Genomic DNA, 20,807 nt, shown 5'->3' on the forward strand with positions numbered 1-20,807 from the left:
TACAAACCATTCCTTCCTTTCCAGCAAAAAAAGTTATTAAGGACTTGAAATCCCCCTAGATCAAAACACATATTACATCACAAGTTTTCCTACTTTAACTGCCCAGTAAAGGCAGTAATGGGTAAACCCAACACTGGTAAGACTGTCATTACCTGAGCAGAAACAGTACAAGTTTTTGGCCTGGCTGATTTTGACAGCAGCACTAATATATTAGAACAGAGGTTACTGCCTCTAATGGAGAAACGAAAAGCTTTTTTCATTTCAGTGTCAGAGATGTCAGGAGTAGTGCCCTTCATGTGAACCCTGGGGCACTGGATGTGGGTCCTGCCTCCACACAACATTATCTTTCCCCTTCAGGGGTTGTTGTTCTAATAAACCCTGTCATTAGCATTCTGAAGACTCAAAGAGGCTACTAAGGAAAACAGTCTCAGAACTGCTGGGTTGTATCTGGCATTCTCAGATTACAGAGGTACAGGCACACCTTCAGGCATTCAGCCTTTCCTCCCACCCAAGGAAGTTAAAATGCTGTTGCATTCCAGAGACAGAGGCATGCAGGCAATCAGCAAACCCTTTGAGCCCAGGGAGAAGTGACATGGCCCCACAAGACTCATTTAATCTGTTTTTTAAATCTATTTTATCACTACGTTCTTCCTGCCCCTCCCCCCAGCTTTTTTTTTGACCCTTATAGAATCCACAAATACTCACCTTCTTATAGATTTTTCATGAGTCATTCATTAAAAATTTCAGATCTTTTACATAAGGCATAGGAAGTCTACATTTCCTGTGCAGCCCATATCTCCAATTCCAAATGCACTGATGGCAGCTTCAAATTTTCCATGGTGGATTCTGAATTCCCACCACATTTCAAAGTGATATTTCATTTCCCTGAGCAACTTTCATATTCCCATGGCAGGTTTTTGTTAGGCTTTGTTTTATGGGTATAAACACTCATACAAGCTGGACAGAGACATCCTGGGCTTGGCACTGTTGATAGGTCCTTTCTCCCATCTTTTCTTACCCTGAGACAATAAATATTGCTCCTCTTGCATAATTTCATATCTAAAGATTCCAGATGAAACAGAAAATGTCAAGAAGACTGAACAGCTCTACATGGAAATAGCATCACCTAACACACCACTCAGAGTTTTGATTTTTTTTTTTTTTTTTTTTAATAGCATAAAGATTGATGGAAAAGGGTTTAGACATGCCTATGGATCCAACACATGTGGCACCTAAGGCTGACACAAAACTGACTTCTCACATCACAAGGATTGCCTCAAAACCTAGAGAAGCTGAAAGAAGCCATTTGGTGGACTATAGCAGACTGGGGTAACCACTGGTAGTAACACATTCTGTCTGGGAAAAAAAAAACAGTCATTCCCTGGAGGTTTGACTCCATACAGTCTGACTAATGCCAAATAAACACATTTGTTATTTCCTTTAGTAATTAGAAGAAATGGCAGCTGAAGAACTTCTCACCAACATCCTCTTTTACTTTGTGTTAATGGTGGCTTACCAACATCCAATATACTCTGAAGCCTCAGAATGATGTTTTTTTCAGGAGCAAAAAGGAAAAACAGCTCTAAGAGAAAAAGGAATTTTCCAGTGTTCTCAAGATTAAGAAGACCAGCTTCTGAGGCTGTCAAATCAGCCAGTTTCTCTCACTGAAGTCAGTAATTTCTTCCAGAGGGATATAAGGAATCTTAGATCCCTCTGTACCTCTTATTCATGAACTGACACTTTGGAGTTTCTCTACTGTTCAAAGAGGCAGAAGAGACAAGAGGGAATTTTAACTTGGCTTCTAGAAACCTGGCTTCACCAGAGGTCTCGTCTGTCAAAATAAAGTCAGGATCTCAAGCCACTAAGTATGCTTCCTCCTACATAATAAATTCCCAATGCTTTTTTTCCCTCTCTTATTCTTCAGCCCTTTCAACAGAAACCATAAGTTAATTAATTAATTAATTAATCATAAGTTAAAGAAATAAAATGGAATAAAATGACCATGGTGAAGCAAAACCCATTTTCAGTTGAATCTGGTTAGAAACATCAAGGGGAACATGAAATGGCTCTACTAGCACATCAGCAGTAAAACATAGACTAGATAAATATAATCTAAGCACTGAAAAGGGAAGAAGACCCGATGACAAAGAATGCAGAAAAGGCCAAGTATTAAATGTCTTTTTTCCCTTATGTAGTGGTAAACCAGCTTTCAGGAATCTTGAGTTCCTATGACTAGGGGGAAAATCCAAGGCAAAGAAGGTTCACTACAGGTGGAGAAGGATCAGGTTAAGGAACAGTCAAATAGACCAACCATGTTCAAGTCCCTACAGGATGCATCCAGAGAAACAGTGAGCTTGCTTAATGTCACTAGAGGCCACTCTCAATTACCTTCAAAAGGTCATGGCAAGTGGGGAAGGTCCTGGACAACTGAAAGAAAGCAAGTATAATTCTTGTCTTCAAGAAGGGCAGGAAGAAGGATCTGGGGAATTATAAACTGCTCAGCCACACCTCTGTTCCTGGGGGAGGTGATGACGCAAATTAGCCTGTAAACTATTTCCAAGTGTGTCAGGGATAAGCAAATGGTTGGGAGCGGTCAGTATGGATTTATGATGAGGGGAAACTTGGTTCATAAAGCTCAGCAAATCAAGTTCTGCACCTGGGCAGGAATAGCTCCAGGCACCACAACAGGCTGAACACCAACTGGCTGAAGACTAGTATGGCAGAAAAATATCTGGCATCTTGGTGGTCATCAAGTAGGCCTTAAGCCAGCAATGTGTCCTTGTGGCAAAGGCAGCCAATGGCCTCCTGGGCTGTGTGAGGAGAAGTGCGGCTAGCAGACTGAGGGGGGTGATCCTTCCCTGCTCCTCAGCCCTGGTAACATATATCTGGGTCCATCCAGTGTCTAGATCTGAGCTCCCCAGTTCAAAAGAGATGAGGACACACTGGAGAGAGTGCTGCAAAGAGCCACAAAGATGATGAAACAATTAGAAGATATGTCATACTAGGAGAGGCTGAGACTATTTTACCTGGACAAGAGAAGGCCTGGGGGCCATAACTTATGCATAAATACCTGATAGGAGGTTGCAAAATGGACTGAGCAGAACTTTTCCCCATGAAAGGACAAGAGGCAATGGACAAAAATTGATATATAGTAAGTACCACTTAAACATAAGAAAAAGCATCTTTAGTGATGAAACACTAGAGGAGATTACTCAAGGAGAGTCCAGTCCCAGGAAAACTGCTCTCTATATGATCCTGCTCTGAGCAGAGGGATGAATCAGACAATTTCCAGAGCCCTATGTCATTATCAACTATCCCTTGACTCTGGGAAGGTTTAGCCAGCATGCAGCACCTTTATAAAACCTGGTAGTTTAGACAAGTGGTAAAACTCTCCGCAGTAAAGCAGGTTAATGCAGTTCTCACTACATCAGTGCTCCCTTCCTAGACAAACCAGAAACCTACAGCATTACCTGGCCAACTGCAGAATCACGTGTGCCATCACTTACACTGGCTTAGCATCCAGATCCTGACTGTGCCACACAAGAATTCAGAGAAATTAAAAATGCATGGAAGGAAACTGCTGGTGAAAGATTATCTCTGGCTTTCTTCACAAGTTCCATCAGTGGGAACAGGAAGTAGGCCTAGCTTGCAACGCTGGTGCGCCATATGTAAAGGCCTGTCCACAATTAAGATAAATATTTACTGAACATAGTGGAATGCTGCTGGCATTGCCAACTCTCCCTTCTTATGGTTTCCTCTAATTCCCTCAAAGAGACTTACTGTGGCTTGAAATTTTCCTTGTTTGCACTCTAGCCAAAAGGAAAGTGTTTTGGATCTTTTCAGCAAAATCTGTTATTTTTTAACAGATTTCCACTTTGGTGCAAATTACTTCCAAACAAAATTAGCTCTGACTGTGAAGCATTTTTGACCAAATATAGGGACAGTTTGCCTGATTTATTTTAAAAAGGCATAAAATGTGCTGAATCTAATGATCAAATTGATTATGGCCCAAATTACCACACATAATTCTATGTAAGAAGTCAGCATCTGTAGCCATGCAGCTCTATCACGACCCAAAAAGACAGGAGACTACTTTTGCACAATGTATTACACATCCCTAAATCCCATCAATCCAGTAAGAACATAAAATAAATCAGTATTTTCTGATTTTACTCCATTTAAAATAAAAATACCAAGAGTATTTCAAGTAACAAGAGAAGGTATATGTAATCCCACAGTCACCCACAAACCATGGTCTTGTATGCATGTAATTGATGATAAAAGTTGTTTATTCAATGGCGTTTTGTTAATGGAAAAATTGAACTTTCCTTACAAAAAGCCTAGCTTTTAAAAAAATAAATACAGGGAAAAAATACGGAAAGAAAACAACTGAAAATCTTTTCTCCCTTTTTCTAACTGGGAGACCCTTAAATATCCTACTACCATTTGAATACAACCTTGTCCTGCAGTTTATCAGCTACTGCTAGCAGATACTTTCTTCACTGGTGGTCAGAAAATGGCAAATCACCATACAGTCATGATTTTTTCCATTCCTATAATTTTTTTCTTCTCTTTTCCTGCTGCTCATTCTAAACTGCCTTGTATGAACACTTTCTTGGAACCTTTTCACAGTAATTAACAGCAGTACAATTCAAAGCAATGCTTAAAACTGATCACAAGATATTTGTTCACTGCTTGCTGGCATAAAAATAACTCTTCCACATAATTATCTATCACATACAGCAATCTGCATAAGCAAAAGGCTGAATTAGCTTGCTGGAAAACAATGAAAGACTGCATTCATAATTGTAATATGCATACAGGAAACCTCAGAAATCCGTAGAAATTGATCTGTTTTCTGCAATATATCCTATGATGCTACTTCTCGTTTAGATGCTTAATAAGAAACAAATGAAATGAACAAAACAAATACACAAACAAACAAACAAAAACCCACCAAAAAACGTCATGCAGTCAAACAAGGGTGTAATCAAGAATTGTGCTGCTAAATGTTGGAGGTTGGCACTATCATTTGAACAGAACTATTTGGAAGAGCAGATGAGAACAGAAGACAGACTGGTGTCAAAGCCAGAGAGTAATTAGAGACAATTTCAAAATCTGTCCAAAGTCCCCAGAGAAGACAGGGAAACTGTCTGGGTTCAAAAGGATGATGGAAAATCATGAAAAGAGCACACTGGGTGCTTGGAGATCAAGCCATGTACACATAGGCTGAAGATCAAGGGCATTCATTTAGGCACAAGGCTCCCAGGAGTGCTGCAGTATAGAAATGTTGGCAATAAGGACACGGAAAAGAGGTAACCAGGAAAATAAAAGGAAAAAGAAAAGCAAGATTCCAGGAAGCCTGGGAAAGGATTTTAGTACTCCATGAAAGCTGAGAACAAGAATGCTGAGAAATTAAGAAGGACAGGGATCTGTCCTGGTCCTGCTGTGCTTCTGGACTCTGGGGCAGTGCTGTGCACACCAGTGACAATGGAGACAGTCTGGGGCAGAAGGGCAGGAACAGAAAGACATTGATGGGAGGGGAAACAAACGTCACAAAACCATCTAAAGACATGTGATTTGCAGCATCTGGGATTTAGAGTGTGTGCAAGGAGGGGAAGGAAGCTTTCTCCTGTCAAAGGATCTTGGTCCTGAGTCATGTCAGAATGACACAAATGTCTGCTTACACAGGCTGCTCATCACTCAAGCTGTGATGCAGTAACCAAAGCCCAAATATCTGCAACTGGCTGCCTGATGGAAGAGTAGCTGCCCACAACAGACTCAGCTTGGACTTGTGGCTGGCATATGCTTTTGTCAGAAACATCAGTGCAGCAGGTTCAAATGTGGTCAGAACTTCAGCAGTGGAGTGTGGCAACACCCTGGTCTTAGCCTACAGAAAGACATGACCAGAACCTACACAACCAGGGCCTGCTTCACTGTTCTTTGTGACAGCAAGTTGCACAGAGCAGTGATACTGGAGGAAGATTGCAGGTTATAATCTTCACACACATCTGAACAAACATGGTCAGCCACCTTTCCTGACATTCCAACTCTCACACACTGGGTCCTTGTTATGCTAAGCTTGTAAGCACAACTCCCTGCTGAAAGTACAGAAATTCTCACAGACTCTGAATACAAATGCTTTTAGTGTTTAAATAAATATTTTCCTTGCCTTGTCTAGATCTTTCATCCTCACTAAAGCAGCACTGAGACTGGAAAACCACACATGGATGCTGACACCAGTCTCAGTTTTCCCACTTTCCCAAAGGCCATATGGCTTATGGCGGAGGGGAAACAATACTTCTCTGGGAATTAGCACCTGTCTTTTCTAACACTGATCCTAACTTCTTCCTTTCCCTGGAGCTAGAACAAAGGATGGGAATCATGGCAAAACAATCATGTTCATACCTTCCATCCAGCCCTACTCTGAAGTGTAGATGCTGACCTTACTGAGTTGGATGTGCTGCTGGATGTGCCTGTAGAGTCCTGCTGACAGCTAAGAGGCAGAAAATGGAGTAGGTTTTCCCCAGCTGGGCCCACTGTGCTGCTACAAAATAGTAGGAGACAAAACTTCCTTGTGAGAGTGCAGTGAAGGAGGTAAGGAGCTGCAGCAGGAAATGAAAGGCAAAACTGTACTTTGCTTCTTCCCTTGCATTTACTGTGTCCCTTAGATTCACACAATTTGGCATATTCTTCTTTTCAACATGTCCTTGAAAAGCTCATTCAAGCACTGGTGCAGCCTCAGACATGCTGCCTTTCACCTCAGCTCCCTATTGCTCCTATCCTCTTGCATTTCTTGCCCAGACAATAAACACGTGTGTTTGTCTATGACCTGTTCCTCCTGTGCATGCACTGTAGTATCTTTGTTTCTGCATACAACAAATATGTCTGTAATTAACAGATATTGCAGTAAGTACATGCACCGTGAGCTCTTTGCACACTGAAGAAAAACAGTCTTCTACACTGAAAGGTTTTCTTACTAGGGTTCTGTTGTCAGGGAAAAGCTGAGTTCCATGTCCACCATGGTACAAATACTGACCCCTCTTTAAACTGAGGCAAGCATTTGCAAAATGTTTCTGAAGGACAAAGGATGAGTTCAGATTGAATATCCACAATGACCACAGTCACATACCAGCTCCAAATGCAAAGAAGAAACTCTTGTCTGGGTGCTCCTCCAGCAGGTCCTTCACCCTCCTGCCCATTCGCTCATTCCGTTTGTAGATGAGCTCCTGCCGGAAGTAGCTGTCTATTTCTTGGGCAGTAATGCGTTCATGGGCTGGAAGTGTAGCATTAATGAAATTTGGGACCTAAGGTAGAAAAAAAAAGACCTCATGAAAGGGGAATTTATTTCACAGCCAGCCATCTTGCACAGGCATTTTTGCTCCACACAGAGTGTAGCAACTACTTCACCCCTCAAGGCACAAACAGTAGGACAAAACCCAAAGCAAGCTAAAAAATCACTTAACAAACTTCTAATGATGCATGGTGATTCATTTCTCTCAAAGTATCATTTCATAAGCTAGCCAGATGGATTTTTCTTTTTTTATTCAAAGTCAACAAATACTATCATTTTGCCGCACTGAAGATCCTAAATCCTGATTGCTCAGTTGAAGAAAATAAGTAATTGCCCCTAACTGCCTTCAACTACATACCTCTTTCTTAAACTGCCATAGGTATGACATAACTATAATGATAATTACGCTCTTCTAAGAGAATTTGACTGCTATCAGAGCCCTCAGGCTGCCAAAGAATAACTGTGCTATTTGAAGTAGTTAAAGAAAAAAAATCCCTACGCTTTAAGAGGGCCAGATTTTTCCAGGAAAGAACACGTTACCACCTCCAGTTGCCCTGTCATGACGGTATCTTTTTAAAAAGCTGGCTTCCTCACCTGGGGCCCCCAAGGACAGCTGTGGCTGCACATTACCCTGACCTCTTGCCAGTGGAGAGTAAACATGGGTCTCCAATAGTTGCAACAATCCTGGCTTCTTGAAAGTAGCTTTAGGCACTCAGTTATGGGGACAGTTAACTGAAAGGCTTGCAAATGATGATTTCTGGACAGCAGAGCCACTAATAAGCCAGGAGCTTTCCCTAGCAAGGCTGCAGCAGATGAAGAGACTTTGGAGCCACTAAGAGACCATTGGAATATTTCCAAAGGGTAGTTAGCCCACAGATGACACTAGTCATCTACTGGGTAAGCATGGAGTCAAATACAACTTACTCAGAAGTTCTGCTTAAAACATATACTGACAGTGTTGCAAACTATCAGTATTCAGCTCTGATGCCAAGCAGAGTGCCCTGAGGTGGAGCCCCTCACATTAAGTAAAGGACAGTTGTTCCCTTGGCAACATGCATGTCTCAGAAAGAGCTGCTCTCTCCAAGGACCTAGGGGCAATGTCTGCAGTCTGTAACATCTCCACAGGACAGTGATGCAGCATCTGCATCCTCTTAAAATGCTGTTGTTCTCTGAGAAATCCTTTGAAACCTCTGCATGGAATACATGGTGTAAAAGCTAGGCAGTATTAATGACCAGAATGCCTGCACCTGCAGGAGGGTGCAGCAGAGGCAGCACCAGACGCAAAGCTTGGCACCAGAGAAGCAAGGATTGACTCTGCAGCTCTGCACCGTATGTATCAAAGGGTGATAGCAATATGGTTACTCAGCACAGAAAGCTCAGGTATCAACACCTGCCTTTCCAGCACTCTAAGGACAGAGCTTGTGTTTTCACAGATGTGCACAAATTGCCAGGCAATACCTCACAGACAAGAACAGAGAGGCCTGAGGTTAGTTAATCGCCCAAACAGGCCAAATTGGTCCCTGCTGGGCATTTTCTCATGGTTTAAAGATCAGCGTTGCATTCCATTGTGCTGCTTAGGAAACCATCCCCATAAACTCAAGTCTGTGAGGTTTCAGAAGGTCTCTTTTCCTTCACCATTTCTCTTCTTTGGGCCTTGTCCACAGCACACAACCATACTGATAGAGGACACGAAAAACCTTGTAACTCGCCCAGCCTTACACAACCGTCCAAGTCACAAGTGCATTTCTCTGTTCCTATTCAGACAAGAGAGCCTGCTGTCGCTCTCTGTTGGCATTAAGTTTGCTCATACGTAAGTTAGTGTAATTCTGCAGGATCCTTAAGAAAGTAAATTATTAACTCATAAAGCTTTGATGCTACAGCAAACATGGCACTCATCCAAAAGTGAAAGCCAGTTGCACCTTCAGTGCTTGCATGCAAGAGAGAGCTTGAGTTGGTGCAGATTTCTGGAAGAGAAGGCTTGGGAAAGCAGATGTGCCAGGGAGCCAGCAACATGCCCCTGGCCCTCACCCAGAAAGGGCCTGCCTGAGGAGGGACGAGCACACGTGTTACAGGGATTAGCACTACAGGGAGATGTGTGTAGTACAAGGGCTGCAGTGGCAAGACTCACTTGAGAAGTGTCATGGTTGAAGATGATGGAGGTGAGGTCCCCACAGTTGTAATGCTTGATAAGGTCTTCTGTCGTATAGGGGATCTGGAAACTGCCTGCTCGGAGGCTCTCCTGCTGCAAGAGAGTCTGATTCAAAGCAAAGACCACCTGAGGGAGGGGGAGAAGGGAGGAAAAGACAGAGTTCCTGGTAAGTTCTCTTTTCATCCCATGAAGAGGTCCCAGACAAACAGCCACCTGCTGAAGGCTCTCAGCAGCTGCTCCTGCTCTGAGCCTGCCAGTCTAGACATCACCAACCCATGCATCCTCTGCTTCCTATGGCTCCACAGGTACTCATATCTTGGATCCTGGCTGCTCAGAGGGAATAGACTCACCACACTTAACTCAATGGGGTTTTGCCTGTGACTTGATTAATATAGATGATACGAAGGGGCAGGCTGAAGCAGGGGCAATCCTGCTCCCTTAGAAGACAGTTTGCCTGACCACCACAGAGCCCCAGGGCCTGACAGGCTCCTAGCCACACAGCTCCTCAGCCACCTATCTGAATTAAACATGGCTTTTCCTTGTTTAGGCCCTTCCTTTCTCATCTGCAAGAACAGTCACAGGCTATTGTTTCCTGCTTTGTGTCTCCTCTAAGACACTGCATCTATTTCAGGCAGGAATGGCTCTCTGGAGTGGGCCAGAGAATGCAAACATTCCCATCCCATTTGCCTCAAGGAAATTATCTGGCTGCCACAGGTCCTACCCCAGGGATCTTTCTGTTGTCAGTAAAGAGAGATCAGAGAAGATCACCCTCCAGAAGCTGCTGCCTCCCCACCTCCAGCACAGCAGGGCTCTCCCAAGGCAGTGGCCTCAGGGCCTGACCCAGACACTGGCTGCTGGTCCAACTCTCCCCTGCCTCAGGCAATGCACAGCCCATGAGGAAGGCAGCTCCTTAAAAGGGACAAGAGAGCACTTTTCACCAACACGTGTCTCTGAAGCCAAACAGATGTAGAATCTCTGTACCTCTAGTCAGCTGCTCCAACCACTGCAGAAATTGGTCACCAAGCCCCAGAAAGGCAGGAAGCCAAGGAAGGACTTGTGGTGGAAACTCCCCAGGCTGAACATGGGATGCCTGTGGGCACCTTTGAATGGAGCTGTACAGTCCCGTGCAGGGAGCAGCCCTCTTTCAGCACCTGGCAAGTAAAACACTACTATCTCTTCTGAGCACATCTCTTCATGCTTACACTCATGCCACCACTGGTTTTCACACCAAAACTCAACAACTATAACAAGCTTTCCAACTACCTACTGGTTTATTATTTTTATTTTTAAAGGAAGTAAGCTCAGATATACTGCTTTGAATTTTTTCAAAGATTACTCATGAGAGTTTTATTTTCTAAGATCTGGTTACTCTGTGTGTAATTAACTCCTCCTAGACATTTGCCTCAAACACCATCAAAGGCACTCTAGAACTGAAAGTATTTGCCAACACTGTGAAACTCACACATGAGTAAGCATACTCAATGTACTGAGACTATGTAAAACAAATTTTGGGATTACAGAGCAGATGTGGAAACAAACAGGTGCAACTTTCCTCCCCTAGAATAACCATCTGTCTTCTACAGAAAGGTGCAAATTCCACCAGACTTGAAATCATGCAGCCCACACTACAGCTAGACTTACCTCTGGATCCAAATCACTGTGTATGTAACCCAGTATGAAAGCACACAACATAGCATTAATTCTGGGAGGGTGAATACCAATATTCACTCATATCTCATGTTTGTAAAAAGGGAAAGAATTCACTTTGTTGGTAAAAATTGCACTCAACTAAAATAATAACTCCAGGGAGACACTCTGGCAAGTTACATCAAACTAAGCCCTGGCTATCTTGAAAAGGATGTCTGTTACATTTTAAAGTAAACTGGACAAAAACAAATTGAAACTACTTTATGTCTGAACAAAGGTTTGAATGCAGACTGGGGTTTATCATACTCTAAAGTAATCATTTTCCATTTGTTTGGCTTCAGAGAGCTCCTAGTGGATGCTATTGACAAGACAACATTCACTGAGAGACAAGCCAAATCCATGCTGAAAATATGGGACTTCTACAGCCATGACTGCTAGGTCATGCCAGGAAAATGTCATGTGTACAATCAGCCAATCCAGTTGAAAGCATTTCCATGGGAATGGCCTATTTTCAAGCTATTGGACACCATCTGCTTGATTATTTACCATTAAAGCTGTATGTCCTTTTCCAGACTTTGAAACTATAACCAGACATTCCCTGTCCAGATAGAAGTCAGGAAATGCAGCAGCCTCCTGAGCTAGTCAGGTAGCTCTGCCTCAATGTAGACTAAGCACATCAAAGAGTCTTTGCAATCTTTACTGTTTGATTTTCATCCAAACACAAACCAGCAGAGGGTAACTGGCTTCTGGGGAGAAAACACCAGACTGCTGGGTGAGACGTGAGAAAAAAGCCAATCTTCCTCCCTTTGCTATACCCCTGCAGCCTGTACACTTTCTCTGCATTCTACCCTCAGGTCCATACAGATCCCTTCCCTCTTCCCTTGCCTCCAAACAGACCAGGCCTGGACTGCAGCAGCCAGGCCAAGCCATACAGGCATCTTCCTTCCTGTGAGCACACAATAAGCTGCGAAGAGCTACATCTGCCCCAAAACCACAGCATAAATTTCAACGATGACCTATAGTTATGGAGGATCACGGCACACATTTCACAAGAATAAAGGCAACTCACCCCCTCTTCCTCCATATCGCTAATCTTACTGCTGGTATGACAAAAAACTGCCCCAGTGAGGCAGTTTTGGCAGCTCTATGGCCTTTACTAAGACTACACCTTTCTGTTTGGAGATGTGAGAGTTGACATGGACATATGAAGAAATTTCAGGATGGCAGCAGCTGAAGGACTTGCCTACCCTAATGGGAAAGCATAAAAGACCCTTTACAATGAGGTTGTTCATGTTTCATCTCGAAGAACAAAGTGTCCCAGCTCGCTGCTCAAGGCTCCTACATCCCATCCTAACCACAACTGCTTGGGGACAGAGCATCCAGAAGCCTGCCTTGGATGCCATGGCCATATTGATGGTTTGTGTAGCTATGCATCAGCCATTTTTCTTTGTCATGGAGGACTATAAACTGTTCCCTGACAGCTCAGACTTCACCACAAGCAACATCTTTCCCCACTCAGACCTAGACCTGCATCCTATCATTGTACATAGTACATGAGGGAGAAGCCACACAAAAACTACCTGAAGAGTGGGCTTCCACCTTAGTGCTGTGAGGGACAGAGGTGGTCTCCACTCCTTTGAGGACAGCAGCAGCAGCAGCTCAAGTCCTTCTGTACCATCAAGAAAAGTCAAGATACAACAAAGAGGCAGAAATCAAGGGAGCATCAATGTCCTTCAATGTGACAATTAGCCCTCTCTAATGTGTGACAGTAATTCATTCATCAGGCTTTGCACAGCTGGAGTACAGGAAATTCTATTGTCAAAAATACTCTCCACATCAGCTGGTCTGAACAGAACAATGGCATCTGCTGGAGAGGGGATGATGGCACACCTACTGAATAACTACACAGGATTACAATTTACCATCAGCATGAGTGTACAGCCTTTCAAAGCAATGTGATAGCTCCTCTCAATACCTCTATCACTCCTACCTTCTTGGGGTAACTTAAACTCAGCAGAAAGAACAGGGGATGTGAGGGTAAAGGGGCAGGAACTGCTTTCGGTATCAGATGTTGCTTAAAGCTCTTCCCTGGTGAGAAGGTTATCTTCAGTAAATAGTAATGGATAAACATTGTCAGGGTCTCAAGAAACGGGAAGATTCCTGAACCTACTTTTCTTAAAGGATGTAATTTACTGAGATGGGTCTTGCTCAGAAGTTGGTAACTCATTATCTGTCATTACCTCTCAAAGAAAACATCAGATTAGGTGCAAAGTGATGCTTAAAGAAGACCACAGCCTTCTACATCAAACTCTGTAAATTTGGTATCAGTCTTGTTTACCAGATGTGAAAATCTGAAGAAAGTCAACAGAGCATGAAAAGCAGGGACCAGATCAGCAGCTGGTGGGAAATTGCTATATTTGCTAGGCACAAACACTGCTTGCCTTCTGAAATCCCCATTAGATTCTGCAGTCCTTTCATTGCTACTAATTCCAGGCAGTTAAGAAAACAGCAAATATGAAAGGTTAAAAAGAAATTTTCACTTTTGCTTAGAAATCAAACCCAAGAATTTGGGTAGGTTTGAGTTCCTCCAGAAGGTGGTACAGAAAGTACGCCTCTGTCTTGCAGGTATCTTTTTCATTACACCATTTTACTGTTTCCAAGATCCTTCCTGTGTTGGAATCCACAGAAATCACTCTACATTCATCCTCCTTGCAAAACTATTCTTCCTTATTTCACACACCCCCTCCAGCAACTCTATCCTACTCTGCTCCATTAAGTGTATTCATACTAGCATCAAAGCATCTTCTGAAAAGATGTATTCGGAGAACAAAAGTAACAAGTTTATTAGAAAGGGATTTTTTTTATCTCCCACCTCCCATTTTCACTGTGATCTCTGTTTTCCCCCAACCCTCTCCCTTTTTGCACTGTGGAAAAAATCGATTAAGCTCTCTAGTATACATATTGCTGCAAACCTCATTCTCGTCCTGGAGATTTCTTCAGCTGTCAAGAGACACTTGTCCCCTTTGCTAGCATTGTTGGAGTAGCCTGCTAGGCTAAGGGGGCGGGGAAAAGAGAGTTAGAGCCTGGCAGATGCCTTTTTTGTCAAAGACAAAAGGCCCCCTGCCATCCTCTCCACTTTTCAGTACTTTCATCCACATTGGATCAAAGTGCTATTCTGCATATGAAAGGAACCTGGTATTATTCGCCTCAAATTAGCCTATCGCCATCCCGCTAGCCTCCAAATCTTCCCAACAAAAGCACTCACATCTGTTCCATCATTTGCCTCATCTTCGGGTTTGGTTTTTTTTTTTTTCTTTCTGCTCTTAGTTTTTGAGGGCCATTCAGCCCCTTGAATTATAGTCTGGGGAGCATCTTCCTTGCTCTGGGATCGCTCAGCCGGACAATTTGCTTTTAATTGTCTTAAGGAATCATGGGCAGCTTTTGGGTACTTCCCAGAGACTAACTGCATCCATTACAGCTTCCATTCAGCCTCTTCAGCCAATTCTTTCCCTTTTTCTCCTCCTTCTCAAAAGCATGTTTCTCTCCTTGCTCTTCACCTGGAGGAGACCACTGCTTCTCTGGGCCAATGAACACTATTGCCCCAAATCAAAGCAGGCTTTAAATCAAAAGCATCATGACTACCAAAGTCAACAATCCTCCTTTGTCACGGTAATGATCCAGGAGGCCAAGTGTTGAGAAGAAAGCAGGATTTCTTGCTCCTCTATAATGCAGCTCCTTAGAGGTCTGGTGAGCCTTCAGCAGAAGATTGGGACTGGCAATACCAAAAGCTGGAAGCCTGAACACACTTACCATGAGGAGCTCCTGCACACACAGGTGGGAGAAGTCTGATTTTGGCATGGGCTGAAAATGGCAAAACCAGGTTTAACCCACCATCTGCAGCATTCAGAGCAGAAAAAGTAATTTTCAGAACTGTTTCTTTAGTAATGAAGAGAAAACAATGAAGCAAATTCTCAAACTTGGACCACTTCCAAGAAAGACTGGATTGAAGGCATTAGCAGAGACAGGTCCCTCGACCCACCCAGCAGACAAGAAACAAACAGTGGAAGTCAATGAAACAAAAGGAAATGGAAACTATTTTGGGTTGCTTATGAGTTACACATTTCCCATGGGCTTAGTATTATTCATATTTGTGTTTTTTTCTCAAAGACAGCATTGCAAGTAGAGGGAGCACCTTTTCTGCAGGATCATCCAAGTCACTTAGATGACATCCAGTTTGCCAAGTCAGACAAAAAGATGCTGACACAGGTAAAGGCAGCGAAGAATATGATCTCAGTCTCTGCTGACAACGACTCACACTACCACATCTTATGCTAAATTCTTGCAGTCTTTCCAGGACCAAACAGAAGACACTGGAAGTTTTCAGTCGTTGCCCGGAAATTAAGTGGGAATAAACTAACCCATAACATAAACTAACATAAACTAACCCATTTTCAACTAGGAGCTATAAAAACACAGCTTTAGAAGCAATTAACTTTTCATTCTCTTCCTATTGCAGAAGAATGGCTGATAATATTGAATCAAAGGAACACTTCTTACAGCACTGCTGGAAGAAGTGAAGCCCATTTACTTGTAATAGGCTGCACTAATACATAGCCTTTTGTCTGAGAAATTTACACTGATTTATAGTGTAAATATAATTTTTATGTTTCCATTGACAGCAGCAGAAAAAAACACCCCACTATGTGCTGAATGTGGAATAAGACCAGCAGTGTATAGACTGTTCCCATTTCTTAGGATGGCTTGTAATTCACACCTGGGCACTGCCAAGACCTTGCTGGAACTTGCTCCCATCTTTCTATAGGATTAATTATGTGGTTATGAAGCTGTGGCTGCACTTATCCTGAGAACTCTCCATCTAAGCTTATTGGGATTCCTCCACGGTCTGCAGGGATCTCCCAAGCTTTCATGAAGTGTATTCACATAAAGAAAATCCTTGAACTGGTGATCCATATTTGCACATTACTACAGAAAGATTAAACTTGTCTTCTTTTTTTAATTCCATCTTTGTTAAAGATTTTGTAAATGTTAACAAAGTATGTTTCTAAAACCTTCACATTCAAATCTTCACCAGATACATTTTTACTTCAAGACAGAGAACTAGGGACTAGCCCTTTATCTAATTTCAGCTTTCTACAGTCCTGAAGCAAAGTTGAAGGCAAAAAAAAATCCCTCCCTATTTTCTATTTTACTACACTTAGAATTCCTACCTGTCTCCTACTAAGCATTTCTTCAGTTAGCAAGGTCCAGCTTCAGAATGACTGGGAACAATGGAAAGGAAATACTAACAATCCTGATTTCTCTTAGAATATACTCACTTTCCAGTTCACAGAACTGTCTAACCAGTACACTAGTCGCAATTGTTTCTTTCTTTTGCCCGATACTTACTTACTAACAGAACCATCTCAACACTGTATTAAAAGAATAACCAGGTTGCATAGCAAAAAACCTGAAACTAGGGTTTCCTCAATTGAGACTAGCTATGCTTTCAAAATTCACCATCTGCAACGACGTTTTAGTTGGCATTTTGTTTGTTTGTTTGTTTTATATAATCTTCTGCTAAAACAGATGCTTTGATCCACTTCCTTCTTCCTTTCCACTGGATAGTCTTAAATGCAGTTGAAGAAAAACTAAAATCCTGAGGTTAATAAAACAGACTTGTTTTTTTACAGTTTTTAACATCCATACAGGAAAATTCTCTTAGAAAGGAAACAATTTGGCTTTCCAACTGTAGAAAGCATGTAAAAACTGTAGAAATTATGACACTTCACTATGTTTGCAACTATAGGGAGTAAGCTAGTAAAACTGCTGAAGACTACCTGTCTTTCACAGCTTCAAGGACAACACTTAGAAGCACTTTTTATCTTCCTAACCCCCAATTAGAGAAAATAAACAAACTTGGTATTAATGACCTGGGATTTAGCCACCATGTTTTTTTCACTCAGTCCTCACAGATGCTCTTTGGAGTGCTGCTAGATGAAAGAAAAATTCTTGCAAGTCCCTGCTTGTCTTCAGTGTTTTTTTCATTTGTCCTCTCTTCCACAGGCCATGTATAACGTAGGACTAAACAGTTTGGAAGATTTCTCCCAGAAGTAAACATGCCTTAGAAATTTAGAATACCAAACATATTCTCTATGCCTTTTTTTTTTTTTTTTTTTTTTTTTTTTTGTGGAATGGAATCATTCAGAACACATATTTTTAATTGGCTGGGATGCTTCCCCCTCTTTCTGCAAGAGTGATGTACGTTACTTGGGAGGTTCCTGTATATGTGAGCAAATCAAGATTATAAGGTTACCAGGGTAAACAACTTAACCCAGCAACATCATGAACAGGCCCAGGCCCAGACAGTTATCATATGTCTTCTGGTAACCATGCAACAAGATCTTTGGATTTTCCTGAAGTTCTGCCAGCAAGGAAAGCATGTTCTGTATAAAACATTCAGCACTGATAGAACATTTTTCCACTCAATGGAGCAATTAGGCCAGGACTTTGGCTGCTGTTCCAAACAGAACAATTTTGAACCAATGTTTAGTTGTAGTCAACTAGAAGCATCTTTAAGAGAAGGTTTTGTCTTTCCAAAGAAGCACAGCAGAGAACCAGATGGGTACAGGAGTGAAAGGGAGAATTTACATTATATTTCTATGTTGTTATATATATGCTCTTAGAATTGTAAGAAAAAACTTCACACAAGAACTGAGGGAATGGTCCCTAGCTGGTTTCAGGAAGACCAAAGCCTGGAAGTTCTCAATGCAAAAGCCTTACAAGAGGAATAGCTGACAAAATTTTCAAATAGTGAGACACAGGCCTAAATATGTGTTCTTCATAGTAACTGTGAGCTCAGTCACACAAAAAAAAATAGCGTGTCCCAAGGTAGGATGGAAATTTACAAGCCACCAGCTGCTCAGTGAGAACCCTCTGAGATTATATTCTTGGAATGAGTCACCTAGATCCACTGCCAGATGGCACCTCCACTCACCTCCCTGGCTGTCCACATTAGGACATGACCAGTTGTCCCAATTCAGCCAATACACCAGGCTGCCTTTGTGAAAAAAATCTAAAATATTTTGATTTTCAGAACCAGGAAAATCCATCTGCTGCCAATGCAATCGGGAAACTGCTGATTGTTTGGCACTTCTGAGCAAAAGGCTAGAAAGTATCTGGGCAGTTTTGTTTTTTCTCTTTGTTTTGTTCTTGAAAAGGATTGTTGCATGCCAACAAGGACCCCTCAGAAATTTTAAGTGGCTGTCTAAATTCAACTGATTTGCAAGACGTATCAGGTAAGCTGTTGCTGTCAAAATATGGAAAATATTAACTTGTGGACTTCTGAGCCAGTTTCAATGCATTCAAAGCCAGAAGAAAAGATTCTTATTTTCCTTTGCTACACCTGAGACTTGTCCACTGTACTATATGCCTTAATTATTCAAATTCCCCTGCTGCCTACATTTAAAAATAAAAGTGTTGTATCATCAAAATGTAACTGCAGTCCACCAAGATATGAAGGCAGAAGGATGATAGCTCAATTTGGATAGCAGAACCTTTATTAAAGGTATCCTCCATCAGTACCAGTTGGAATGGACAAAAAAAAAAAAAAAGGTATTGCAAGATTCACAAGATTTTGTGGGGCAAAAAGGGCAAAAAAGGCCATGAGAATATGTCTGAACTCAAACCTTTCAGAACTATTGAACAGAAATTTCTTAATCATCTCAGTGAACAAGAGAGACAACTGCTCCAACAGCTAACTTCTTTAGCACTTTTGAGCCCTAGATAGTCAAATAATTTTTTTAAAGGCCAGGGCAGTCCCACAGCAGTTCCAACACATGGTCACACACACCGTCAGGGTAAGTGTCCTAGATAAACATTTGCTCAAAGATTCCTGAGAAAAACAGAACTATCTGCCAAGAGCTCAGAATTTTTGCAAAGTCACCGTGATTACATAAGCCTGACTGTCAAGATTAAAATGGTCCAAGACAAGCAGGCAGGCTCTGGGGTATGATGAAACGAACAGCAGCAAGAACAAAGGATGTCAGGATTTATCTTATGGGCATGTTACACTTCGGCCTCAAAGTGAATTACTGGGTAGTTTTCCTGGGCTAGGCAGGGCAACGCTTTTCAGAAATTATGTGAAAAATCAACAAGCTTTGGTGCAAAAGATTGAAAAGGTACGATGGGATGTGAATTGTCTTTCTCCAGACCCAATTTGGAAAATAATGAACAACACTGTAGAGCAGTTGCTTAGGAAGTAGTTGCTAAATCTGTGACAAAAACAAAACAAGCAGATAATCAGGAAAAAAGAATTCAGGCGGCTGAAATATTCACCCTGCCCAAACTAGGTAAATTCTGACAAGCTGTATTTACAGACTAGACTATGGGATCTTTCCCAGGTATTACCATGTGACTCAGTTCCATAGTTTTGAACAACAGCAAACAACAACTGTACAGCATAGGCATGAGACCTGTACTACAAAAAGTCTACTCTTAAAACTCACATTTGAATGAGAACACACCACATACAAAGTCTTGGGTTAAATTTCACTACTGTTATCCACCCCAAAGATCTGAAGTATGTCTCCCTCCTGCATCAATCATTACATTGTTAGCAGTGTGCACCTTCTCAGTGTTAGGCAACACCTACTGGAGCTCCTTACGCCTCGGTCTGTTCAGTTAAAATCTGAGATGCAGGTCCACAAGCCTTGTGTTTATGCACTCTTGTGACACTGGATTAAGGATAAAAGAGTTCAGAGATTCCCTCACTCTGGATTGTGACACAAAATAAATAACATAAAGCAGATACTCAGCCCTTGCAATATTCTACACATCCCACACCATATAGCTTCTACAGGGTTTTTTAAAATATTCATATGCATGAAAGGATTAAAACACTCCTCCCAAACTCATATACAAGGAAAATAAAGCTGGAATTGAAAAACTTGTGTCAAAATCCATCACACAGAAGAAAGAAATTTTTATAAACATGAACTACAAATTCTTAATTTGATCATTGTAGGAAAAATGCTGCCCTGTTGGTATTTTTTACTCATCTGTAAACTTTCTAACTAACTACCGTTTCTGACACAAAGTTGCCTCCTAAGAATAGGACATGTGGTGGCTGAGAGCCAGCGAGGCGGGCAGGCAATCTCTTACCAGAGTCATTATCCGTGCAGGCCCCTATGGACCAGGTTGTGTCACAGCCCTTCTCCAGCACTATACACACCAGTATGCCACAACACACAGTGCACCTCAACACTGCCATGTTCTCACACTGCATTCTGCCAGCAGTCTCTTTCCAAAGTTGTGCTTGTTTGCCCTCCAAAGCAGCCCTAACTCCAAACTTCCCCTTCCTTTCTAGCAGCCACTCCTTTCTCAGATGCATTGGCTTGCTTTTTACTCAAGTCCACACTTGGGAGTTTTTTTGCCTCCTTACACATGAGCAGGACAGGGACTCACTGACAACAGAGAAATGTCAGTATTACTTCTTGCCTAATTTTTTCAGACAGAGCAGTATTTCATCTGGGAAGATAAGCCCACAGGGGCCCTGCTAGTGTAGGAATCTTCCTAGACATTGCCTTAAGAACACTCATCCAAAACCACTCCTCAACCAAAATCAGACTTGTGTTTCTCCCAACTATGCCAGATTTTCAGGCTCTGCACCATTCAAGATTTAATAAACCTAAACAGAAACCTAATAGGGCAACAGAGATT

The 20,807-nt window shown here is 42.1% G+C and overlaps 1 protein-coding gene across 1 annotated transcript in view; it reads right to left on the bottom strand.

Annotated features, from left to right (window-relative positions):
• Positions 1-20,807, bottom strand: part of TRABD2A (TraB domain containing 2A) — a 77,450-nt gene that overhangs the window by 15,928 nt on the left and 40,715 nt on the right. The window contains exons 3-4 of the mRNA XM_058826442.1: positions 9,423-9,569; positions 7,133-7,307 (exon numbers count right to left, since the gene is read on the bottom strand). Coding sequence (XP_058682425.1) covers positions 7,133-7,307; positions 9,423-9,569 — 322 coding nt within the window. The remainder of the gene's footprint in view (positions 1-7,132; positions 7,308-9,422; positions 9,570-20,807) is intronic.

This window comes from Poecile atricapillus, chromosome Z (assembly GCF_030490865.1).
Source record: "Poecile atricapillus isolate bPoeAtr1 chromosome Z, bPoeAtr1.hap1, whole genome shotgun sequence".
NCBI lineage: Eukaryota > Metazoa > Chordata > Aves > Passeriformes > Paridae > Poecile > Poecile atricapillus.